The 25,839-nt window shown below is 52.0% G+C and overlaps 2 protein-coding genes across 5 annotated transcripts in view; both read left to right on the forward strand.

Moving 5' to 3' along the window:
- The first annotated feature begins 2,232 nt into the window (after window positions 1-2,232).
- SPDYC (speedy/RINGO cell cycle regulator family member C) lies at window positions 2,233-11,603 on the forward strand. Its single transcript, XM_040465793.1, has 9 exons — window positions 2,233-2,240; window positions 2,551-2,702; window positions 3,548-3,733; window positions 3,997-4,055; window positions 4,523-4,608; window positions 4,710-4,881; window positions 4,964-5,306; window positions 9,825-9,938; window positions 10,694-11,603. The coding sequence occupies exons 1-8, from the start codon at window positions 2,233-2,235 to the stop codon at window positions 9,863-9,865; spliced, it is 1,047 nt and encodes a 348-aa protein (XP_040321727.1). The 3' UTR covers window positions 9,866-9,938; window positions 10,694-11,603.
- A 980-nt stretch (window positions 11,604-12,583) lies between these two features.
- Window positions 12,584-25,839, forward strand: part of CAPN1 (calpain 1) — a 28,330-nt gene continuing 15,074 nt past the window's right edge. Inside the window, exons 1-10 of one of the 4 annotated variants that reach the window (XM_040466175.1) lie at window positions 12,584-12,700; window positions 14,158-14,425; window positions 14,587-14,656; window positions 14,934-15,052; window positions 16,787-16,920; window positions 17,011-17,179; window positions 18,029-18,112; window positions 18,466-18,551; window positions 18,903-18,977; window positions 19,118-19,278. In XM_040466175.1, coding sequence (XP_040322109.1) covers window positions 14,159-14,425; window positions 14,587-14,656; window positions 14,934-15,052; window positions 16,787-16,920; window positions 17,011-17,179; window positions 18,029-18,112; window positions 18,466-18,551; window positions 18,903-18,977; window positions 19,118-19,278 — 1,165 coding nt within the window. In that variant the 5' untranslated portion in view covers window positions 12,584-12,700; window position 14,158. Of the gene's footprint in view, window positions 12,701-13,082; window positions 13,339-13,410; window positions 13,540-14,154; window positions 14,426-14,586; window positions 14,657-14,933; window positions 15,053-16,786; window positions 16,921-17,010; window positions 17,180-18,028; window positions 18,113-18,465; window positions 18,552-18,902; window positions 18,978-19,117; window positions 19,279-25,839 lie in introns of those variants that run through there. The other 3 variants (XM_040466171.1, XM_040466173.1, XM_040466172.1) reach the window with 3 other exon arrangements.

Consider the following 25,839-nt stretch of genomic DNA (forward strand, 5'->3'; position numbering starts at 1 on the left):
AGCAATGATGTGCCAATAAAATGGGAAATCTGGAAGAAATGGACAGATGCCTAGAAACATATAAACTACCAAAACTGAAACAGGAAGAGATAGGAAAATTGAACAGACCCATAACCAGTAAAGAAATTGAACCAGTAATCAAAAGTCTCCCAACAGGGGCACCTGGGTGGCTCAGTCGGTTGAGCGTCCGACTTCGGCTCAGGTCAGGATCTCACAGTTTGTGAGTTCGAGCCCCGTGTCGGGCTGTGTGCTGACAGCTCAGAGCCTGGAGCCTGTTTCAGATTCTGTGTCTCCCTCTCTCTGCTCCTTCTCCACTCATGCTCTGTCTCTCTCTGTCTCTCAAAAACAAATGAACGTTAAACAAATTAAAAAAAAAAAGTCTCCCAACAAACAAGAGTCCAGGACCGGATGGCCTTCCAGGGGAAACCTACCAAACATTTAAAGAAGAGTTAACACCCATTCTTTTGAAGCTCTTCCAAAAAATAGAAATGGAAGGAAAACTTCCAAACTCATTCTCTGAGGCCAGCATTACCTTGATTCCAAAACCAGACAAAGACGCCACTTTCCTTACCTCTTAAGCAACATCTGTGCGAGTCTAAATTCTTTCAACATAAAAAGTGAAAAAAAAAAAATTCTCCCCAGTGTGGAGTGTCAGATGCCCAAGGCTGTCACCGAAGTGATGGGCCTGAAGCACACCCGCAAGCTTTTTTCTACCAACCTACTGAGGGGGAGGGGTCAAAACTACAGCTGGCCTGGGGGAGTCATTCATTCATTGATTCATTCATTCATTCTGAACATCTCCTCCATGTCAGGCTCTAGACCAGACAGCCAGGCTCCCTGCCTTATGCTTCAACGTGGGGCCCGAGGCCAAGAGACCCCAAAACATCCAGATACCCAGAAACTCGGAGAGATTGAAAGACAGCAGAGAGATCAAGAGATTAAGCGACTCAGAAACCAACAGAGCCTGGGGGACACAGAGCAGGAGGGGCAGTCCCTAGGAATGAAAATTCACACTGGCAGCCGGGGCCGAAGCCTGAGCCTGGGAGCAAAAGCAGAGACAACTGCTGGGTGTCCAACCAGTGACCAGCAGCTGGGTCACAGGAAGGAGCCTGCATCTGAGGTCCTGGGACCTGAGCTCCAAACCTGGTCCAGTACTCACCACCCATGTGGCCCAGCCACATTCCCTTCATCTTTCATTTAAATGTCAGAGGTCGAGGCCCTGAGCCTCAGTTTACCATCTGAGAAATGGCAACGGGAACCACAAGACCTACTTCCCAGGGGCAGGTGTGTTGGTCCCGTGACTTGAGCCCACTTGGGACTTGGAGCATAAACGATTCAGCTTCTTTCTGGCCTCCGTTTCTATTCAAATATGTATTTTATTTTTTATTCTATTTTTTTTAGGTTTATTTGTTTATTTTGAGAGGGGGAGAAGCAGAGGGGGGGCAGAAAGAGAGGGAGAGAGAGAATCCCAATAGGCTACGTGCTGTCAGCACAGAGCTTGAGGTGGGCCTTGATCCATCGATGGATAAAGGGATAAGCAAACTGTGGTCTATACACAGAATGGAATATTATTCAGCCGTAAAAAGGAAGGACATCCTGACACATGGTAGGGCGTGGATGAACCTTGCAGACATGCTAAGTGAAGTAAGGGCATCACAAAAAAAGCCAACCCCTGTGTGATTCCACCTGCATGAGGTCCCTAGAGTAGTTGACTTCACAGACGCAGAAGTAAAATGGTGGTTGCCATGGACCATGGAAGGGAAACAGGGAGTTACTGTTTAACAGGTAAAGGCGTCCAGTTTTGCAAACGGATGGTGGTGATGGTTGCACACTAGGAATGTACTTAAAACTACTGAATTTAAGGGGCGCTGGGGCGGCTCAGTCGGTTGAGCGTCCGACTTCCGCTCAGGTCATGATCTCGCAGTTGGTGAGTTTGAGCCCCGCGTCGGGCTCTGTGCTGACAGCTCGGAGCCTGGAGCCTGCTTCGGATTCTGTGTCTCCCTCTCTCTCTGTTCCTCCCCCGCTTGCACTCTGTCTCTCCCTCTCTCTCAAAAATAAAGATTTAAAAAAAAAATTTTTTTTTAACTACTGAACTTAAGCATGGCTAAGGAGGCAATTTTCATTATGTATATTTTACCACAATAAAAAAAAAAATGGGAAACAAAGCGTCACCCGTCAAATGTGGAAAGTAATGCAGGTGCTGACTGTCCCATAGGGTTGGAGAGGGAGTAAATGAAGCGGTGAAGACGAAAATCTTAAGGGCAGGTAGGGGCGAGGAGAGGGCTTGACTGTCTTTGGCAAAGGCCTCCTCTCCAGGCTTGGAGCCACAGGCCCGGCTCCCCCAGCCGCTAAAGGATCTTGGGAAGGGGATGTGGACTCCGGGAATTTTCGTGCCAGGACACTCTCTTCTCTAGCTCCGAGGTTTTTGAGATTCCTGGATCTGAAACAAACACAGACACAGCCAGCGACCCTGCCCCAGCAAGGCTCAATCAGTGAACGGGGCCCAGACCTCATTTCCGGGCCCTGCACCTTGGCTCCACTTTTATAAAGAGGTGGGGAGGAGGCCGTGTCGCCATGCAGGCCCTGGGGTCCCGCCGGCCTGCCTTTACCCCTCTTGAAGGTGGTGCAGCTTTGGAGAAGCCCTTACCCGGGGAGCCGCAGCTGGGAGGCGAATGTGGAGACCGAGCGGACTCCAGGCAGAGGTGAGAGGAGATGCCCCGAAGCCCCGCCCCCTCCCCAGGAAGGGGCCTGATTGGCGGAGGGCTGCGAGGGCGGGGCAGCGCCGGGGCTCTATAAATACAGCCGCTCTGCGCCGGGAGTTATGCTGTAGGTAATGCCGTAGCTCAGGTAAGGCTTTTTGGAGGAGGCTGGGCTGCTTGTGGGAGCCTAGGTGGAGGCCCCCAGGTTGGCCACGGGGTGCCGGGCCGCACCTTCTGAACCCCGTAGTTGGCGTCTCTCCCCGTAGCTTGAAACGTTTGAGGTGCCTCCCGCTCAACTTGCTCTAAAGGCACCCCCCCCCCCCCACTCCCGGGCCTCAGTTTCCTCTTCACGAAGAAAGGGGTTGGTGGTCCTTCCAGGTATGCCACTTTGGTGTGGGGTGAAGGGGTAGTTGGGAGTTGGGGAGCAATTAAACTCTTCGGCTTTGGGGGGGGTCAGACAGGCCCCACAGTTAAGTAGCCGCGAGTCTTGCCCGCTTCGGGTCCTGTGTTTGCAAAAGGGGTATTGGGGTGTACCCATCTTCTGGGGTTTAGCGCTCAGCGGCGCCAGAGGTGCCTCTCGCTCCCATTCTTGCTCTCTGGCCTGGCCTGGGGGGGTGGGGTGGGGGGGGCTGGGACGCGGTGCAAGAGCTGCAGCAAGTCGGCTGCATTTCTGGCCTCCCCAGCCCACGCGTACCCCAGTTTCTGCCTGCTCCGAGCGCCGCCCCCACCCCCATCTCCACGCCCGACTCTCCATCTTCTGGAGGCCCCCTGTCTGGCCACCCTCGACCCCCTCGACGGGTGGGGGGCAAGGGGGTCGGGGCGGAGTCCCGAGGCTACTTTCTCCACAGGCCATCCTGCCCCACCGCGCCCTACCCGCCCCCACCCCCATGAAATGAGCGACACTCAAGACTTTGCCACTTTCCCCGTGGTTGCCACCCAGGTGAAGCTGGGGGGCTGGAGCCGTCAGGGTGGGGGCAGCGTGTCTCTCCGCCCGCGCCCGCACCAGGAGCTCCAGGCCTTCCTCAGCCTTCTGGGTGAGTTCCCCGGGGTGGGAGTGCGGGGGGGGGAGGGGTGCTGGGGGACTTGGGGGGACCCAGTGTGAGCCAGTGTGAGAGGTGGGACTTGCCCAGGGCAGGCATCTGAAATCTCTGTCCCTTCCCTTCCCAGGTGACCCCAGAGAGAAGGGGGGGGGCATGTCAGCAAGTGGGTTGGGTGGAGGCTTGGGCTCTGGGGTGCCACTCTTGGCTTGTGTGGGGGTGTGGTAACCCCAGTCCATCATTTCTCTTCTCTACTCCAGAGCACAGTTTCCTGCAGGAATTCCTTTCCAGAGATCCCTGTTTCCAGATTTCAGATAAGGTGAGGTGACACGGAGTAGAAGCCCAGTCACAAGAGACTTGAATGCTGCTATTTCACTGAGTCTCCCGGTCTGATGGAGGGAGCACCTCCCTTTTAAATCCTTGTTTTGTTTTGTTTTTTAAATTATTTTTAAGTCTATTTATTTTTGAGAGAGACAGAGACAGCGTGAGCAGGGGAGGGGCAGAGAGAGAGAGGGGGAGAGAGAGAATCCCAAGCAGGCTCCGCACTGTCAGCCCAGAGCCTGACGCGGGGCTCGAACCCAGGAGACCGTGAGATCGTGACCTGAGCTGAAATCAAGAGTCAGATGCTTAACCGGCGGAGCCCCCCGGGCGCCCCTAAATCCTTGTTTTCACCCCACTACTTCCCCTGGGTTCTCTAACCTGCACCACGGCTTCCTTGGGTGCAAATGGCCCCTCACGGCCCACTCTCCGGGTGCCTGTCACCTCTGCCCCCCTCTGTGTCTGCAGTATCTCCTGGCCATGGTGCTGGTCTACTTCCGGCGTGCCAACCTGAAGCTCAGCGAGTACACCCACAGCAACTTGTTCTTGGCGCTGTGAGTGCCCAGGGCAGGAGGGGGGGACCCTTGCTAGGAGTTGTGGGAGGGGGCAGGGCAGATGCTTACTTCTGCTTTCCGCCCCCTGCCTCCGAGGCCAGGTTTCTTGCAAATGACATGGAGGAGGATCTGGAGGACCCTAAATGTGTGATTTTTCTGTGGGCCCTGGGAAAAGATTGGCGTCGTCAGGTGGCAGACTTCCTGCACCAGAGGGATAAGCTGTGGGCCCGGATGGGCTTCCGGGCCATGGTGAGCCGCCAGTGCTGTGAGGAGGTGAGGCCCCGCCGCCATCCTCGGGTGGGGGAACAAGGCCGGACCTCCCGTCCCCATTGACTACCCGCTCTCCTCATGCCAGGTCATGGCCAAGGAGCCGTCCCACTGGGCCTGGACTCGAGAGCGGCGTCCCCACCACGGTGGAGCTCAGAGGGGCTGCCCAAAGGCCCGGGTGCCCCTGCCTGGAGGCCCCGGCCTCTCGCCTCCTCACTGTTCCCTCTGTGGCTTGCTCCCTGCCCACGGCCTCTGCAGCCACCAGCCCCGCCCCTTGCCTGTCTTATCCAAGTGCCCTTCCCCAAACCCTGAGTGCCATTGCCCTCCCTCCCAAGCTTGTCTCTCAGTGGCCGAAGACCCCTTGGTGGGGGGCTTCCTCATCATCCTGCCCCCCCAACTGCAGCTGGAGCCGGGCACCTACACTCTCCACAGTGAGTTGGGGACAGGAGCTGGGGGTGGGCTTGGGAGCTCGGGAGGCAGATGTGGGGCCCAACAGAATGGGAAGTAGGGGCACAGGGCCTGGGGTCCAGCAGGCCTGGGTGCGCGTCCCAGCTCTGCCACCTCCTAACCGTGGGCGCTTGGTGGGTTTCCTCTCTCAGCCTCTCCCTGACCTTTCTCCCCAGTCCTCCCGAAGCCTCCACCGTGCCCTAGGCGCTGATATTTGCAGGGTGAAGAGCAGCCCGCCTGCTTGTCTGCTGACCCAAGCCCTACTGGCTGTGGGCCCCCCCCACCCCGCCCCGGCCTTCTGTCTTATTGGCCACAGGCTGGCAGTGCTGCCCAGGCCCCCCAGTCCCCTCCTCCCAACTGTACCCACTCTGACCCTGGCCCCTCTAATAAACTCGTGTCTACAGGACACCGACTGTGCTTAGGCCCTGGCCTGGCTCCTTGACCCAGGGTAGGGGTAGGGAGGGAATTGGAGGAGGGGGGGGGGGGTCTGCCAGCTTTAGGTATCAGTGATTGAGACTCACGAGCAGAGGCTCTGTAATCACAGTTTTCCTTTCCATTGATGACCGGTCATCCTGAGCCTCAGTTTCCCCTCTGTAACATCACCTATGCATGATGAACCGTACACACAGCGTAGCTGGGGTTGAATGAGATGAAAATACACGCAGTCCTTACAAGGCCCTGGAACCTATAGGACAAAAGAAAGCTTAGATGGAGAAGTACTCTGTGGTTAGCTCAGACAGGGCTGCAGAGCCTGGTCTGTTTAGGAATGACACTTGGTGACTGCCCTGGGCTGCAATCACATATAAGGTAATTCTTATAATACATCTACCCCCCATCCCCAAAAGTCAACTTGTTAATGAGGTAGCAGAGAAGGCTTTCCAGAGAAGGTGGCATTTGAACTGGGCCTTGAACAATGTCAAGTTTGCCCATGAAGGGACAGAGATTGGGAGGTAGGATATTCTTGGATAGTCTAGAGTCGAGACGAGCACTTGGTCTCTGATGTCAGACAGCTTAAATCCAAATCCCAGGTTCCTGTGTGGCCTTGGCATGTTCCTTAGTTTCCATTGCCTCATCCGCAAAATGGGTATTCCTCTGGGATGGGTGTTATGTGAGGTTTGAATTGCATTAATCCCAGAAGGTTTCAAGCTGTCTCGGGAACAGAGCTCAGGGGCGCCTGGGTGGCTCAGTCCGTTAAGCGGCCAGACTCCATCTGGGCTCAGGTCTCGATCCCAGAGTCTCTCATGATTGTGAGTTCAAACCTGAGTTGGGCTTCATGCTGGGCCGGAAGCCTACTCAAAAAAAAAAAAAAAAAAAAAAAGGAACAGAGCTCAGATGGAAGCCCCAGGTGTTACTAGTAGAGGGAATGCCTAGGGAAAGCCTGGAGGGGAGGGTGTGTTTGGGGAAATGGCTGGAAGTGAAGCTGGAAGAGTCCACATGGTCAAACAGAGGAGTCTGGGCACCATTACCTTGCATGCTCTACGAGTGGCTCCCAAAAAGTGTAGAAGTAAGAAAGCCTGGAGGTTGAGCCCATTAGAAGCCAAGACGAGGGCTACAAAGTATTTTTAATTTGTTTTTCAAATAAGTAATATATTCACCTGTACCTTTTAAATTCTTAACCAAGAGTCACCTCCTACCCCTGGCTCCTCTCCCTGGAAGCTATAAAACTTGTCATTTGTGTTCTTCCACAGAAAGAATATAAACATACATAACCAAATGTGGTGTAATAAAAATATGTATATATATTTGGTCTTAGTCCCTGGTTCCCGGTACAGAGTTACTAAAACCCTTACAATGTTCTGAGTCATAGGAGTGACTTCTGTTATTCACGGTGAACCCCTTTGGGCCACACCTGAATTTGTGTTAATGAGGCAACTCAGGGTGGGGCCCCCACTTATCTTCAGAGTGGGGGCTGGTCATCCGAAAGACCAGTCAAGAGTGGGAAGTGGAGGAGAGGAGAGGACTGGACATTGGAACATTTCTGGGTTGATGAACAGAGACTGTACCTGGGCGGGGGGGGGGGGGGGGCCGCCGAGAAAGGCCAAGGAAGCTCTTTCCCCCTCTCCACCATACCTTGCCCTACACACCTCTTCTATCTGGCTGCTTCAGGGTTGTATCCTTTATTTTTTTTTAATTTTCTAATGTTTGTTTTAGTTTTGAGAGGGACAGACAGACACAGCGTGAGCGGGGGAGTGACAGAGAAAGAGGGAGACAGAATCCGAAGCAGGTTTCCAGGCTCTGAGTTGTCAGCACAGAGTCTGATGCGGGGCTCGAACCCACAAGCTGTGAGATCATGACTTGAGCTGAAGCCGGATGCTTAACTGACTGAGCGACCCAGGCACCCCTAGAGTTGTATCCTTTAAACAACTCGTACACAAAGCACTTTCTTGAGGTCTGTGAGTCTTCTACCAAATCAGCAAAGCTGAGGAGGGGGTGGTGGGCACCCCAGATTTGTAGTAAGCCAGACAGGTGTGTGGGTCACCTGGGCATCCCATTTGTGGCTGGCATCTTGTGGGACTGAACCCTTAACCTACAGGATGTGTAATAACTGGGAATTTATGTCAGAACTGAACTGAACTGTAAGCACCTAGTTGGCAGTGGGGAGTTGGAGAATTGGTGTGGAAAAGTCATATGTATTTGGTATCTGGGAAGAAACACATTTGATGTGAGAAGCGGTGTCAGAAGAAAGACGCCACACCAAATATATATATATATATATATATATATATATATATATATATATATATATGCCCCCCTCCCTTTTAAAAACTCAAAGGGAAGAATTCCATGCATCCTGGTGTGTGCTTATCCACATATTTTGAAGATGAAGATGGTTCCTTATCCATGTTCCTTTTGACAGCTCTATAGTATTCCTCTTCATGGATGGACCAAAATGTAACTTGTTCCTTATTAATCGACATTTAAGTTGTTTCCAGAGTTCTGCTATTCCCAACAGTACTACAGAGTCACTAAGACTGGGTAAGGATATCATTATTCAAAAGTGAAAAGATATCTGTACTCTGGATTCCTAGAATTGCTCGAAGCCTACATCAAAATAGTCATTACAATTTTTGCCAGAGGTCCTCTATAAGAGGCTGTACCCATATGGATCCCCACTTCCAGCAATACATGTGAACGCTCTTTTCCAGAATATTCACGGGTCAGTAACCTACCAGATCTTTTTATCTTTGGGAAATGATCTCTTGGTGAAGTTCAAATTTGCATTTATTTTTCTTTTGAGTGAATTCAGAGTCATACCTTTAAGAACTGTTTATCTCCTGGGGCGCCTGGGTGGCTCGGTCGGTTAAGCCGCTGACTTCGGCTCGGGTCATGATCTCACAGTTTGTGAGTTCAAGCCCCGTGTCGGGCTCTGTGCTGATGTCTTGGAGCCTGGATCCTGCTTCGGATTCTGTGTCTCCCTCTCTCTCTGCCCTCACCCACCCCTGCCCTGCTTGTGCACTGCCTGTCTCTTTCTCAAAAATAAATAAACATTAAAAAAATGTTTTTAATTAAAAAATAAAAATTTAAAAATCTTAAAAAAAAGAGCGATTTGTCTTTTTTTCTGTGAATTACCCTGTTCTTTTCCCATTTCTCCTGTTTTTGGTTTCTGATTGACATAAAAGGGTTTGCAGGAAAAATAGCCCTTCAAGATGTAAATTGTAAGTAGTTTCTTCAGTTCATTACTGACTTTGCTGTGCAGATTTTTTAATGTAGTAAAATAAGTTTTTGGGGGCTTTTGGGGTTTGTGTCATGGTTGAAAAGACCTTTTCCACACTGACATGACTAAAGAATCTTCTCCCTTAGCTCTTGGCTACATTTTTGTTTTCATTTTTTCCTTTTAAATCTTGGGTTCATCTGGAATTTATCATATACAAAATTCCTTCGTATATTCCTAATGCCTTTTATTAAAAAACTCAACTTTTCTCAACAGATTTGAAATGTTACTTTTATTATATACTAAATTCCTGTGTGCATTTGGATCTATTTCTAGATTTTTCTATCTTCCAATGATCTATGCGTGTCAATACCCCTCTTTAATTACATTAAATTATCATGGATTTGTTGTGTTTTAATATCTGGTAGAGTTAGTCTCCCCTGATTTTTCTTTGTTTTCGGAAATCTCCTGGTTATTCTTATTTAATTTCCCTATGAACTTTATTTTTTTAACGTTTTTAAATTTATTTTTGAGGTGGGGAGGGGCAGAGAGAGAGGGAGAGAGAGAATCCCAAGCAGGCTCTGTGTCAGCAGCGCAAAGCCCAACATAGGGCTCGAACCCGTGAACTAGGAGATCATGACCTGAGCTGAAATCAAGAGTCTGAGGCTTAACCAGCTGAGCCACCTAGATGCCCCTCCCTGTGACCTTCAAATCAGCTTTTCTAACCACCTCCCAATCAGAATATTAATTGTGATAAACCTGTAGATGACTTTAAGGAGAACTGACATCTTTGTGAAGTATCTTGGTATCCAGAATAAAGCGTCTGTCCCCCGACTTCTGCTTCTTTCAGATGGCACCAGTGGCCAGTGGCTCCCCAATTTGTACTTCTGAGAGCTGTTCCCTCCTCAAGCATCTCTGCTTGGAGGGATTGTTCCCAAAGGTCTTCCACTGTCTCCCCAGCTTGGTGAGTCCCCCTGCCTCATTAATCCACTTAAGTGGTCAAGCCACATCAAGGGTTCAGTGTTATCTTTGATCCCTCCCGGTGTTCCAAGAGCCAGATCTAATCAGTAATTAGGTCCTATTGGTGTGTGTGTGTGTGTGTGTGTGTGTGTGTGTGTGTGTTTAAGACTAATTTTTTTTTAAGATTTTTATTTTCTGAGTAATCTCTACACCCAACATGGGGTTCAAACTTACAACCCCAAGGTCAAGAGTCACATCCTCTACCAACTGAGCCAGCCAGGCACTCCAAGTCCTGGTGGTGTTTTTAACAGCTTATTGAGGTCTAGTTGACATACAATAAACCACGTATACTTAAAATGTACATTTTGTTTGACATGTATACACCCATATTACCATAATCGAGATAGTGAACGTAACCATCACCCCAAAAAGTTTCCTTGAACCCCTTGTCCATCCTTCCCTTGCACCCTTTCCTACCTGCCGGCCCCCACTCTCACCTCCAGGTAACCACTGATCTGCTTTCTGGCACTCAATTGGCATCCTTTCTCTGGAATTTTCATATAAGTGGAATTACACAGAATGAACTGCCTGGCTTCTTACATTTGTTGTAATTCTGAGATTCACCTCTTGTTCGTCTTTACTGCTGGGTAGTATCCTGTTGTACATGCATACCACAATTTGCTTATGCATTCACAATGCGTGGATGAACATTTGATTGGTTCTAGTTTGGGCTGCCACAATTACAATTTCTATGAATAGCTTTCAGCTCTCTTGTTCTGAGGAGGCCCCAGTGCAACTTTCGTCGCCAGTCCCAAAATCATCCGGCACTAGCCACCTCCACCACGCCGCTTACATTCGAGCCCCAGGAGATCAAAACTGTATACCTAAAGTGCACTGGCAGGGAGGCCGGTGCCGGGTCTGCCTGGGCCTCCAAGATGGGCCCCTTAGGGTCTGTCCCTCAAGAAGATTGGTAACGACATCGCCAAAAGAAACTGGTGATGGCAAGGGCTGGGGATGACAGTGAACAGATAGGACGCCATATGGGCGGTGCCTTCTGCCTCTGCCCTGATCATCAAACCCCTCAAGAAACCACCCAGAGACAGAAGCAGGAAAACATGAAGCATGGTGGGAACATCACTTTGGGTAATATTGTCAAGTTACTGGACAGATACCGCACCCACCTTTAACTAGAGCACTTGGAACCCACTAAAGAGATCATGAGGATTGCCCCATCTGTGGGATGCAGTGTGGATGGCTGTCACCCTCACGACACCATAGATGTCAGCAGTGGTGCAGTGGGATGCCCAGCTACAAAGGAAAAGATCTCAAGGAAAGATCGTTTGATGACCGTCCCTACCAAAGCTATGAATATTCATACACGAGTCTTTGGACATATGCTTTTATTTCTCTTGGGTAAAAGCCTAGGAGTGGAATAATGGGTCATATATGGTAGGTGTATGTTTTAACTTTTTTCTTTTTTTTAAGATAGACTATTTTTCAGAGCAATTTTTGGTTTACAGAAAAACGGCTCCTTAAGTACCGAGAACTGGGCACATACCCCTCTCTTTTTCCCTTACATTGTTTCTCTTGTTGTTAATATCCTACATTTGTGTGGTATAATGTCATGTAACTATCATTGTAGTATCATACAGAAGTTTCAGGCCCTCAAGATGCCCCCAGTTTCATCTGTTATCCCTCCCCACCTCCACCAAACTCTTGGCAACCACTGATCTTTTTTTAACTATCTCTAGTTTTGTCTTTTACAGAATGTTACATAGTTGGAATCCTACACTACATAGTTTTCTTAATGGCTTCTTTTTTTTTTTTTTTTACAAGATTATTTTTGGGGGGAGGGCAGAGAGAGAAGGAGAGAGAGAATCCCAAGCAGGCTCTGCCCTGTCAGCACAGAGCCCCATGTGGGGCTCAGACTCAGGAACCCATGAGATTAAGAGTCAGACGCTCAGCTGACTAAGCCACCCTGATGCCCTGTTCTTTTACTGAGCAATAGGCATTTCTTTAAAGTTTATTTATTCCTTTTGAGAGAGGGGGAGGGGGAGAGAGAGAGAGAGAGATGGAAGCAGGTGCATTTGAATGGGGGAGGGGCAGAGGGAGAGAGAGAGAGAGAGAGAGAGAGAGAATATCCTCATCATCTGTGCTGTCAGTGCAGAGCCCCAGGTGGGCCTCCTTCCCCCAAACTGTGAGATCATGACCTGAGCAGAGATCTGGGTTGGAGGAGGCAAGAGAGGAAACGGCCGCGTGCAGATTAAAACAAAACAAAACACACCAGGGGGCCGGTGGCTGGAACTAGGGAATGAATCGTAGGTTCAGGAGAGAAGTAGACGGATCTGATAACTATTTAGGATACATCATATCAAAGCCTAAATCAGCCCGGATTACACACCTAAATATAAACCCTAAAACTATAGATAAGCCTAGTGTTGCTTGAGCAGAGCGTTAGGGCAGGGCTAGGTGAACCATGGGCGTTTCCATTACACTCCACTTGGGGTGGAAGACTGCTCAGATCTGTACAAAAGAAGGAGGCTGCAAGGGAGTGGGACGGAGGGGGCAAGAGAGGTCAGTGCGAAGCCCGGGGCTGGGGGAACGCCGCTAGTCCTCCTCCCTCCCTCGGTCTTCTGGCTTCCCCAACGTCTCCCGGCGCAGCTCTGCGGGCGGGAGGCGGGATCTCCCGGCCTTGGGTGGGCCTGGCGACCGGCTCGCAGCCTCTGCCGCCCCCTCCTGGGGGAGGCGGCACAAGGGCGCTCCCAGGTGGGTGGGCCGAGGGCCTGGGGGCGAGGGCAGGGACGCCCACCCCTCGCAGGGTCCGGGCTCCGGAGACCCCAGAGCGCGCGACAGAGACGGGTGCCCGCAGCGGCTCACCTCCGTGCCCTTCGCGGCGCAAACGGGAAACCGAGGCCGAGAGGGGCAAGGACTCGCCCAGGGTCGCGCGACGGGGGTGGGGTGGGGGCGGGGAGCCGGGGTGGGGGGGCCCGGCCGCTGCCGGCCGAGCGAACCCCCGCAGGCGAGCGCCCTGCCCGGCCCCTCCTTGCAGCGGCTGCTGCCGCCGCCGGGGGTAATCTCGGCTGGGCGCTGGGGGCCGGGGGCCGGGGCGGGGGCGGAGGCGGCCCGGGGAGGCCTGAGGGGCAGGGAATGCCCTCCGGGGGCGCCGCGTGGGGTGGGGCAGCCCGGCCCTGCAACTCGAGCCGCTGCCCCGGGTTAAAAATACCCCCGGCCCTGCCCTCCCTGCACCCCTCCCCCTCCCCCGCAGTGCCCTTCCGTCTGGGCGCCGGCGGCCCCTCCCGGGGGACAACTCCGCCTTTTACTAATTTGTCCTCTCGCGGAGCTGGCCGCCGAGGGAGGGGCGGGGAGACACCGCTAGAGAGATAGTCGCAGAAGGTGGCGGAGAGGTAAGGGAGAGCGGAGAGGAAGCGGGGGTCGGAGCCCGGGAGGGGAAGGAGAAGGAGGAGGAGGGAGGGGGAGAGGAGGGCGGAGGAGCAGCGGGAGGAGGGCGGGGAGGAGCGCTCTTCCTGGTTGGGCCCTGCCCTGAGCCGCCACCCGGGAAGGCAGCCGCGGGGACCGCTGCGATCCCCCAAACACTGCTCCCCCAGGTAAGGAGCTGCATGGCCGGGCCGGGATTCCCCGACCCTTGGCCACTGCGGCCGGCCGAGGGGCTGCCCCTACCCCGGGGCCTTCTGCGTGCCTGGGACAGGGGCGGGGGCTGGGGAAAGCCGCACAGCCCGGGCCACCGGCCCAGCCTGCGCTCATCACTGTCTCCAGGGTCTGAGCTGGGGGAAGGCCAGAGGGGAAGGGGTCCAGCAGCCCTGAGCACCCAGCCTGCCTCAGGGGTCTGGGGACGGGGTCCCTGGCTGCCCGAGGTTCTCAGCCTCCAAGCCAGGGAAAGGGGCCAGCGCCTAGGAGCTTGGCTGTTTGGGGAGGGGGTTACCGTGTTATTATCTCCAGGCTCTGCCCTGCCCCACCTGGCTGGCTGGCCACAGCACTGCAGGCCCAGGACAATGGGAGTCTGGGAAGGGAGAGGTGGTAGCCTTGTGGCCGGGGGGTAGGGAGGTGGTGGCCAGCACACCTAGGGGCAGAGAAGCCCCTCTGCTGGATGCTGGGAGCATAGAGAGGTGGAGAAACCCCAGGTTTGGAAAGGAAGGGTGGGTGGGGGACCACAGGCAGGAGCCCTGGGAAGGCCTGGGTTCTGAGCAGGGTGGTCTGTCCTGCAGGATGGCCGAGGAAATCATCACCCCGGTGTACTGCACGGGGGTGTCTGCACAAGTGCAGAAGCAGCGGGCCAAGGAGCTGGGCCTCGGCCGCCATGAAAATGCCATCAAGTACATGGGCCAGGATTATGAGCAGCTGCGGGCTCACTGTCTGCAGAGTGGGGTCCTCTTTCGTGATGAGGCCTTCCCCCCAGTGCCCCAGAGCCTGGGCTACAAGGACCTGGGCCCCAACTCCTCCAAAACCTATGGCATCAAGTGGAAGCGTCCCACGGTGAGAGGGACCACCACCCTGGGTGGGACTCAGTTTACCCCCATCCTGGGTGAGGAGTGGGAACAGGACTCCAGGTCCTTGGTGGGGAGTGGGGTCTGGGGTGGCTGGGTTCCAGTGTCTAGGAGGGCTGGCCCAGAGACAGGACTCTGGGTCTCTTGCAGGAGCTGCTCTCAAACCCCCAGTTCATTGTGGATGGAGCCACACGCACAGACATCTGCCAGGGAGCACTGGGTAGGCCCTGGGGGGGGGTGGGTGGGTTCTGGGTGTTTTTTTCCATAATAGTTCCCCATGCCTGCTCCTTCCGGCTCTGCCCTAACCCCTCCCTCCTGCAAGCTCAGACAGGCTCTGGCTATCAGTGCTGGGCTGGTTTGCCTAGATTCCTGGGTCTCTTCTGTAAGTCGAGGGACCCGGCACCCAGGGAATCCCAGTTTCTCCCCAGCATGGGCCCTCGTGCATCACTGGGAGCAGATTGGCAGAGCAGGTCTGATGTGGGTCCCTCCCATCCCAGGGGACTGTTGGCTCCTGGCTGCCATTGCCTCCCTCACCCTTAATGACACGCTTCTGCATCGAGTGGTTCCACATGGCCAAAGCTTCCAGAATGGCTATGCCGGCATCTTTCATTTCCAGGTGAGGAGCCCCGAATCCACGGGGGACCAGGGCGTGGGGGAAGGAGGGGTAGCAGGCACCCGAGGAGGTGAGGCACAGCAGTCTGCATTTAGGTGGCTTAAGTCCACACCCTGTGGGGGCCAGTCCTTCCTCTAGAAAGAATTTGACCTCGTGATACTATCTCAGATCTGTCATGTGTGAAACGATTGGGCAGGGCAGGTATTTCAGCTGGCAGTTTCCCTGTGCAGTTTCCCAAGTGCTTGGAGGGATAGAGAGATCTCTGTGTTATATCCTGTGGGACAAATCCTTTTCCTCCACAGGGCCTCAGTTTCCCCATCTGAAAAATAAATAACGTTCCACGGGGAGAAACAGAACAGCACATGTGGCCGTTCCACCCAAGACGTAAACGTCTGCACCCACCCACCCCCACCTCCTCTTGTGACTTTGGCAGTCTCCAGCCTCTGACAGAGCCCTGCAGAAAAGAAAGACAGGATTTAAGTCTGTTTAAACCAGTTATTCCTTTCTTGCACACAGGGCCCATTTCTCAAGTGACACTAAGGAATTCTCAGTCAGCTGATGGTGGGAGACACACACCTCCGGGAATCCTGGATTAGACCCTCTGGCCCTGGTGGCCCCAGCCCTGCCCTCAGGACTCCTGGGTGCCCTCCCCTTACACCTAGTCAGGGAGTCCCTTACCCTATTCCCAGCAGACCAGCCTACAGGACCCACGGTGCCATCTACTTAGGTCAAGTGCTGCACCTGCTCCCTGAGCTGGTATGCAGGGGTGTGGCCTCGCTGCCCCTTCCTCCGCCCCCTTCCCTCACTCCTCTAATCGGCTCCTCCTCAACCTCTTGATTGGCCCGTTCAACACTCCCCCTACAACCCTCACTACTGGGGTCCACCTCCTCCCTTTGTCCCATTGTTCTGCCCTCCTTCCCACCTCCCTAGCCCTTGGCCGCTTCTGCCCCAGGGTCCTGACTCCTCTGGGCTCTGGGAAACCCGTCTCTCTGGCCATCCCTGAAGCAAACTCATGATTGTGGGGAACGTCACCCATCTTGTGGTCTAGATGCCACATTTTTGATCTACACTTAATTTACACGTTCACCCCCTCCCCCCATACACACACACACACACACACACGCACGCACGCACGCACGCACACGTCCGGACCTAGCTTGGGGAGAGGAGAGATAGGGGGCTGGTTCCATGGAAGCCAGGTCCCCAGGGCTTTCCAACCTCTCCATACCTGACAAAGCACCTTGGTCTGTTTCAAAAATATCAGTAGTGCTGCCCTAAAAGCTTTACCTTTGTGATCGCGTTTAGTGTTCCCTTGAGGACGGCCCTGCTGTTCCCTTTAAAAAAAAAAATTTTTCTTTTAGTGTTTATTTATTTTTGACAGAGAGAGAGAGACAGAGCATGAGCGGGGAGGGGCAAAGAGAGAGGGAGACACAGAATCCAAAGCAGGCTCCGGGCTCCCAGCTGTCAGCACAGAGCCCGACGCAGGGTCGAACTTACAGACCGGGAGATCATGACCAGAGCCCAGGTCGGACGCTCAATGCTCAACTGATGGAGCCACCCAGGCGCCCCCCTGCTGTTCCCTTTTATGGATAGGGAAACTGAGGCTCGGAGAGGATAACTTGTTCAGGATCCTGGATCTAGAGACAGTCACGTCTCTAGTAAATGGCAGAGTTGAGACTTGAGCCGCGGCCTGGGAGATCCCAAAGCAGGTGTTCACTGTGCTCTCCCCCCCTCCAGCTGTGGCAGTTTGGGGAATGGGTAGATGTGGTCGTGGATGACCTACTGCCCATCAAGGACGGGAAGCTGGTGTTTGTGCACTCCGCCCAAGGCAATGAGTTCTGGAGCGCCCTGCTCGAGAAGGCCTATGCCAAGTGAGTGGGGGCCCGGGGCAGGGCTCCAGGCACCCCTGGGGTCTAGGGTCTCGTTTGATGTCAGAGTGCTGACCTGGGGCTGCCCTGCAGGGTGAATGGCAGCTACGAGGCCCTCTCTGGGGGCAGCACTTCGGAGGGCTTTGAGGATTTCACAGGCGGAGTCACCGAGTGGTATGAGCTGCGCAAGGCACCCAGCGACCTCTACCAGATCATCCTCAAGGCGCTCGAGCGAGGTTCCCTCCTGGGCTGCTCCATCGACGTGAGTGCACCCAGCCCTGCCCCTCGCGCCCCGACCTGTGACCAGTCTCCTCTTGCAGCCTGGCCTCATCCCTTGTCCCGGGCTTGGCTCCAGACCCTGTCCTTCACCCCACACCGTCTCTGGATGCTCCCCCGGCCTTATCCATCCCTCCGGTCCCATCTGCCTCCGTTGTGTCTGGCGTCATCCCTGCCCCCCAAACCTCAGACCTCAGCTTGCCTTCCCACCCTCCCGCTGCTTGTTCCTGTCATCTAATGCTGTGCCCATCCGCTGTCCAGCTCACCAGCCTCCGACTTCAGCTCTTTCCTAGCCTCCGCTCCCGCCCAGCCTCCTTCACCCTCTTTGCTGCTGTTCTGTTCCCACGACTCACCCTCGATCTCAGCCTCCTCCCCCTACATCACTGCATCCTCGACTCTAACCCCGTTCCCACCTTCCACCTTTCCCCAGTCCCGGCTGCCTCTAGCCTGTCCTCACCCCCTCCTCCACCTCACCGCATCCCTCCTCGCGAGGGCCTTGGCGCTCTGGGGGAGCTATGGCGACTGTACGTGTGTGGACACGCGTGTTTGCACGGAGTCCGGTCAGCTCTGGCCAAAGCAGTGTCAGTGGGTGCCCAGGTCCCCTACCGGCGGTAATGTGGACGGAGTGCCCAGGCGGCCCCTCTTCTAGGGGCACCGTGTGAGGGGCTATTAGGCGGAGTCAGGGTCCCTGCCTGCCACTCCCAATAGCTGTCGTATGTGCGTGGGGAACGTTCAAGACCCGTGAGTGTTTGGCACTCACCTCCTGACTGGGGATGGGGACGCCAGCCTGGTCCCCGGAACCTGGCCCCTGACCACAGCACGTGTGTCTCTACAGATCTCCAGTGTCCTGGACATGGAGGCCATCACCTTCAAGAAGCTGGTGAAGGGCCACGCCTACTCTGTGACGGGGGCCAAGCAGGTACCACCGCACGTGGGGGCTGTCCCTGCAGGGTGGTTCCTGCCCCCTTGCTTGCCTTTGCCTGTCTGGCCTGTGACCAGGGCTGTGGGAGGGGCTGGCTCTTCCTCTGACCTCCTGGAGCATCTTATTTGTCTCTTGGGGCCACTCGTCCCGAGATGTTTCTCTTACCCTGCCCTGATTTTCTGTAGTCTTGTGCGTAGCTGCCTCCCTCCATGGTAAGTTCCTAGAGAAAGGGCTGTACTTTCCCTGGCGTGGTGCTGGGTACCGAGCGGGGCTCCTGAGAGTGAGGTGGCAGGCAGGGGTGTTTAAGGTGCGTGCCAGAAGCAGGTGCTGACGGGAGCTCTGGGGCACAGGTGAACTACCAGGGCCAGATGGTGAGCCTGATCCGGATGCGGAATCCCTGGGGCGAGGTGGAGTGGACGGGAGCCTGGAGCGACGGGTGAGGGGCAGAGGACGCTGGCCAGGGAGGCTGGGGAAGGCTGGTCAGTGCCACTGGCATTTCTGCTGGGGCTCTGCTCGGGATTGAACAGGGGTGGGGGGGGTGGGGAGGGGTGGCATCTCCATGTTACCGGGTCTGGGGGGCTGTCCCGACAAAGCTCAGGCCCAACCGGCCACCGCACCCAGCCTGTGAGCATCCTCAGAGCTGGCCATGACAAGACAACCCCTGGGATGGGATCTCGGGCTTGACCATGCGGAGGTCTTCTGACCTGGGCCGAGAGCACAGGCCCCAGGAACAGAGGCCGGCGGGTCAGTTCCCACCAGCCCCCGGCAACACCCTTCTCCCCGCCAGCTCCTCGGAGTGGAACAACGTGGACCCTTACGAGCGGGAGCAGCTCCGGATCAAGATGGAGGATGGAGAGTTCTGGTGAGCGCCCCCCCCCCTCCTTAGTCTGGTCCCTCTCGGGGCCTGGCGCCCCAGCTCCCAAGCTGCACAAAGTCCGCATGTGCCTCCTCCCTGGGTGCCCTGGCTGGGGACCATGGCTCATCCCTGCACCGTGACCCCAGGATGTCCTTCCGAGACTTCTTGCGTGAGTTCTCCCGCCTGGAGATCTGCAACCTGACGCCCGACGCGCTCAAGAGCCGGTCCATCCGCAAATGGAACACCACGCTCTACGAGGGCACCTGGCGGCGGGGGAGCACCGCGGGGGGCTGCCGGAACTACCCAGGTGATCTGACCTCGCGGCCAGCAGGGCGCACAGGGGCAGGGAGCACGGGGTGGCAGTCGGGCCCTGCTGCCTCCCGGCTCGAGGGCCTCGCCCACCGCAGGTCCCCTGGCTGGGCCTCAGTTTCCTCGTTTGTAAGGTAGCATGGTTGTGCTGAGCTCTGGGATTTGCTTTGAGACCTACAGTGTTGAATGTACTTGTAAATTCTGAAGAGCCATGCTGGATTCACCATCCTAGGGCCTGAGCCCAGGGAGTTAACAAGTGGAGAAGCCTCTGTTGCCATCCAGCCACTTTTCTGTCACTCCTCATTCTGGAACCTTCTCTCCTGGCCCACTGTCTTCCTCCCTGGGCCTCCATCACCTTTGCCTGGGCTTCTGAATCTATGTGGGTGACTTGGTCCACGGCCTGGCCTCTCTATTCTTTCCCGTCTTGACCTGCAGTGGCCTTTTTTTCTTCCACCTTAGTTCAGCCACCCCCTGAGACACCTGGGAGCCCAGCCACACCTTCCGGTCTGACCTCTGCCTTCACCCGTTCAGCTCCCTTATCCTGCAGCCCTCAGCGGCCGTTTTATTATCTGGTCCGTTAAAGCCACTGTTGTGGTGTCCTTTGTCTCCCGTCTTATCTTCTCATCAGCTTAGCGTCGTTGTTGTAATCTTGTCCCTGCAAACACTGTGGCTCCTGCCTTGTGGCTCCCTCTGCTCCTCCCCCGCCTCCCCCGGCACAACCAGAGTCCTAACTGAGCCCCCTTCATCAGCTTCAGGACCACCGAGTGTGGCTGCAGAGAAAATCACACACCCAGGGCTGCACCTGCCCTGTGAATTCACGGCCACAAATCCCAGATGACCACCTTTCGTGGTCCCCAACAAGTCCACTGCTGATGAGTAACGTTCCCATGCCCTCAAACTGGCCTCCGTGGTTCCTCCCATCTGTGGACTCGGCCTTGTACTTCACTGGAAGATAGCTGTCTTCGCGCAGGGCACCTCCTGGATTCGCCCCGCCTGTCTCAGCCTGTGCCTGTCATTACTGCCTTCCCGACTGCGACAGTGGCAGAACTGTCCATGCCCATGGGGACCACGCCCAGCCCTGCTCTTGCTGGCGTTCTCCCATGTGTCTGGAAGCCTTTGGCTCCTTTATCCTTCACTTCTTGCTCCTGGGTCATTATGGGGAATCTCCTGGCTTAGAGCAATCCTCTTTTTGACCCCACTTTCCTACCCATTTCTGGGCTCCCCTTCGAGGCAACAATGTCCAGCTCGCCACCCTCCTGCGTTTCCTTTCCCACTCCCAGCTCACTTTGTAACCCACGCCTGTCCAGCTTCCGTCCTCACCACGCTACTGTCACTGCTGGTTTGAAGGCCACCGGAGCCTTTGTCTTTGCCAAACCCACCTCCGCTCTGTTCTCATGTCCCGCGTTCTCCACCTTCCCAGCATGGCTCACAGCCCCGTTTTTTTGGTCGTCTTCTCCCTCATGGGGATCCAATTTCAGCTTTTCCTCAACTAGAAGACCACTGTTCCCTGCATCATTTAGTGCGAAACCTGTCCTTTCCTCGCTGTCCTGGAGTGACAGCTGTGTCCTGTCGCTCCCGTGTATTGTGTGGCTCTGTTTCCGGGCTCACCATTCCATCCCTCAGTCTGTCCCTCCAGCTGATAGCATGTTGGTTTCATTGCTACAGATTTACGGCTTTTGGGCAGGGTGAATGCCTTCAAGAGTCTCTTAGCTATTCTCACCCTTTGTTTCCCTGCGTGAATTTTAGAATCAGCTACCAGGTCGTACAAAGAATCCTCTTTGAGACTTTAACTTGAATTGCACTGAATCTATAGATCGATTTGGGGAGAAAGGACATCTTTCTGGTGTTCAGTCTTCTTATCTAAGAATGTGGTATATCTCTTTCTTTATTTTGGTCTTCAATGTCTCTCAATAACGTTTTATAATTTCTATTTAAAGGTTTTGAGATTTATTACTAGATACTGTATCATTTTGTTGCTATTATATTAATAATATTTAAAAATGTAATGTTTATATTTTGAGAGAGAGAGAGAGTGGGGGAGGGGCAGAGAAAGCGGGAGACACAGAATCCGAAGCAGGCTCCAGGCTCCCACCTGTCAGCACAGAGTTTGACACGGGGCTTGAACCCACGAACCGTGAGATCATGAACTGAAGTCAGACACTTAACCAACTGAGCCACCCAGGCACCCCAGTGTTTATTTATTTTTGAGAGAGAGAGAGAGAGAGAGAGAGAGCACAAGCAGGTGAGGGGCAGAGCGAGAGGGAGACACAGAATCCAAAGCAGGCTCCAGGCTCTGAGCTGTCAGCACAGAGCCCAACGTGGGGCTCGAACCCATGAGCTGTGAGATCATGACCTGAGCTGAAGTTGGATGCTTAACCTTAAGACTGAGTCACCTAGGCGCCCCAGTATCTCTTTTTAAAATTTCATCTCCCGGGGCGCCTGGGTGGCGCAGTCGGTTAAGCGTCCGACTTCAGCCAGGTCACGATCTCGCGGTCCGTGAGTTCGAGCCCCACGTCAGGCTCTGGGCTGATGGCTCGGAGCCTGGAGCCTGTTTCCGATTCTGTGTCTCCCTCTCTCTCTGCCCCTCCCCTGTTCATGCTCTGTCTCTCTCTGTCCCAAAAATAAATAAAAAAAAAAAAATGTTGAAAAAAAAAATTAAAAAAAAATAAATAAATAAATAAAATTTCATCTCCCATGTAATAGTGGCTGATAAACAGTAACATGCAGTTGACCTTTTAAATGTATTTTGTATCCAGCAAACTTGTTCAACTATAATTTTACTGATTTATCTATAGATCCTTTTTGATTTTCTGATTGCAAATAATGATAAATTTGTTGGTTTCCAATTCTTATAACTTGCACACTCCCCACCCATTTTACTGAGCCAGCCAGGCGCCCCCACCCCCGCCCCCACCCCTTAGCCCTTTCATAAAGGGCAACTTTTTGCTACTGGATGTTTACTACAGATTTTATCCCTAAAGTTTTTCCTGTTCTAGTTTTTTTGTAGATGCCTTTATCATATTAATGAGGTTTAATGTCATTAAATGCTTTTAGGTGTATTTATTATTGTACTATGCTTCTTATCTCTTAAAACGGTAAATTACGTTAATCACTTTTCTAATATTAAATCAACCTTACATTCCCGAGTGAAAAAACAACAACGCGGTCATGACATAGTTTTTTAAACTGTAGTTTTACATCCAAGTTCACAAATGAGATTTGCCCGTGATTTTCCTTTCTCATACTGACCTTGTCTAGTTTTGGTATGGGTACTATATTTGGCTCAGAAGGTGAACTGGGAAGTGATCTTCTTCTATTTTCTGGAAGAGTTGCATAAGATGGGATGATTTGTTGCTTAAATGTTTGGTAGACTTGATCTTTAAAGCTATTAGCCCTGCTCTGTTCTTGGCGTGAAAATTAACATTTTGATACTGATCTTTAATGGTTATAGGATTATTCAGGTCCTTTATTTCTTCTTGAACCTATTTTGACCAAGTTGTGTTTTCTAGGAGTTTATTTATCCTTTGCCTCTGTTTTCAAAATTATTAGCATAAAGGTATTAATATATTCCGATACCTCTTCTGTAATGACGTCCTCTCTTATTTATAGTATTATTTATTTGCACTTCCCTTTTTTTTTATATATATATTTTTAACGTTTATTTTTGAGAGAGGCAGAGAGACAGAATGCAAGCAGGGTAGGGGACAGAGAGAGAGGGAGAGACAGAATCTGAAGCAGGCACCAGGCTCTGAGCTGTCAGCACAGAGTCTGATGGGGGGCTTGAACTCACGGACTGCGAGATCATGACCTGAGCCTAAGTCGGTTGCTTAACCGACTGAGCCACCCAGGTGCCCCTGCACTTTCTTTCATCTTTATTAATTCTGTGAGAGGTTTGTTGGTATTATGCTTAAAGAAATGACTTTTGACTGTTGATCTTTGTATAGTATTATTTTCTTTTTTTTATGTTTATTTATTTTGGTGGGGGGTGATTGCGATCAGGGAAGGGGCAGAGAGCGAGGGAGAGAGAGAATCCCAAGCAGGCTCTGCCCTGTCAGCATAGAGCCTGATGCGTGGCTGGAACTCAGGAACCTGTGAGATCAGGACCTGAGCTGAAATCAAGAGTCAAACACTTAATGGGCTGAGCTACCCAGGTGCCCCTATAGTATTATTTTCATATGACTGATCTTTGCTTTTCTATTCATTATTTCATTCCTTTGCTTTTTTAGATTTATTTTTAGACCTTATTTTATGACTTCTTAAATTAGTGGCTTATTTCACTAATTTCGATTATTTTTTTCTTTGTAAACACCTGAGGTGATTCATTTCCCTTCCAAGTGCATCTTTGAGTCACACAATTTTGATAATGTTTTGAATAACTAGTATAATATGCTATAAAATTCCCACTTTTAATGTATACAATTCAGTGGGTTTTGGTATACTGGTAGTGTTGTGCAATTACCATCACTAATGCCAGAACATTCTCACTACTCCCAAGAGAAACCTTGTATCCATGAGCAGTCACTCCCTATCTCCCAATCTCCCCCTAAACCCCTGGCAAACACTAATCTACATTTTTTTTTATCTCTAGATTTGCCTCTTCTAGACTTTTCTTATAAATGGGATCATACAACATGTGTGGCCTTTTGTGCTTCTTTCTTTATTGTGATGTTTTCAAAATCTGTCCATCTTGTAATGTGTGTCAGGACTTGATTTCAATTTTAGGGCTGAATAATATTCCACGATTTGGAGATACCACATTTTGCTTATTCATCCATCAGTTGACGGACATTTAGATTGTTTCTAGTTTTGGGGTATTATGAGTAGGAATGCTATGAACATTCATATACCTGTATTTGTGTGAGCAAAAGTTCTCTTGGGTCTCTAAGTAGGAGCAAAATTGTTGGGATCCATGGTAACTCCCATGTTTAACTTTCTGAGGAACTACCAACTGTTTTCCAAAGTGACAGCACCATTTTACGTTCCCGCTAGCAATGTGTGAGTTCCAACTTCTCCGCATCCTTGTCAACACTTGCTGTTGTCCATGGTTTTTAGCCATCCTAGTGGGTATGAAATGGTATCTCATTGATGATGTGCATTTCCCTAATGACGAATGATGTTGATAAGAATATCTTTTTATGTAATTATTGGGCACTTACATATATATTTCAGAGTTTCTATTCCAGTAGTTTGCCCATTTTTAGATTGGGTTGTCTTTTTTTTTTTTTAAATTCATTTTGAGAGAGAAAAAGAGAGCAAGAAAGAGAGATTACGGGGTAGGGGCAGAGAGATAGGGAGAGAGAGAGGATCCCAAGCAGGCTCTGTGCTGTCAAGGCAGAAGTCTATGTGGGGTTCCATCCCACGAACTTAGAGATCATGACCTGAGCTGAAACGAAGAATTGGACACTTAACCGACTGAGCCACCAGGCACACCGAGTTGTGTTTTTTATACATTCTGGATATGACTTTGAGATTGATGATTTGCATATAATTTCTTCCATTCTGTGGATGTCTTCATTTTCTTGATAATGTCCTTTGAAGCATGGAAATTTTTAATGGTGATGATGCCCAATTTTCAATTTTTTCTTTTGTTGCTCATGGTTTTGGTGTCATACCTGAGAATCTATTGTCAAACCCAAGACCATGAAGATTTATCCTTGTGTTTTCTTCTGAGAGTGTTACAGTGTTAACTCTCATATTTAGATTGTTCATCCATTTCAAGTTAATTTTTGTATAGGCATACCTCAGAGATAAATACTGTGGGTTCATTTCCTGACCACCAAGTAAAGTAAATACCACAATAAAGTGAGTTAAGTGAATATTTTGGTTTCCCAGTGCCTATATTATATGTATGCTATACTGTATTCTATTAAGTGTGCAATAGCATTATAACGTCTTAAAAAAAATTGTATACATCCTTGATTTAAAAATACTTTATTGGTGGGGTGCCGATGCAGAGCTCAAACCCACAAAGCCATGAGATCATGATCTGAGCTGAAACCAAGAGTTGGATGCTTAACTGACTGAGCCACCCAGGCGCCCCTAAATCACAAATGTTCTTAATGGCATCTGGAATGGTGAATCCTTTCCAGAAGGTTTTCAATTAATTTTGCCAGGATCCATTGGAGGAATCATCTTCCTCACAAGATGTATTTGTTTTTTTCTTTTTAAAAATGTTTTTAATGTTTATTATTGAGAGACAGAGAGACACAGAGCGTGAGCAGGGGAAGGGTAGAGAGAGGGGGAGACATAGAATCTGAAGTAGGCTCCAGGCTCTGAGCTGTCAGCACAGAGCCTGACGCGGGGCTCGAACTCACAAACTGGGAGGTCATGACCTGGGCTGAAGTCGGTCACTTAACCAACTGAGCCACCCAGGCGCCCCAAGATGTATTTCTTAAGTGGTAAGACTTGAAAGTTGCAAGTACTCCTTGATCCAGGGGATGCAGGGCGGGTGCTATGTTAACAAGCATGAAAACAACATTAATCTTGTTCTGTCTCCATTGGAGCTCTTGGCTTACCAGGTGCATTGTCAGTGAGCAGGTCATATTTTGAAAGGAATCTT

This window comes from Herpailurus yagouaroundi, unplaced genomic scaffold, assembly GCF_014898765.1.
Source record: "Herpailurus yagouaroundi ecotype Mexico unplaced genomic scaffold, PumYag 569, whole genome shotgun sequence".
NCBI classification, from domain to species: domain Eukaryota; kingdom Metazoa; phylum Chordata; class Mammalia; order Carnivora; family Felidae; genus Herpailurus; species Herpailurus yagouaroundi.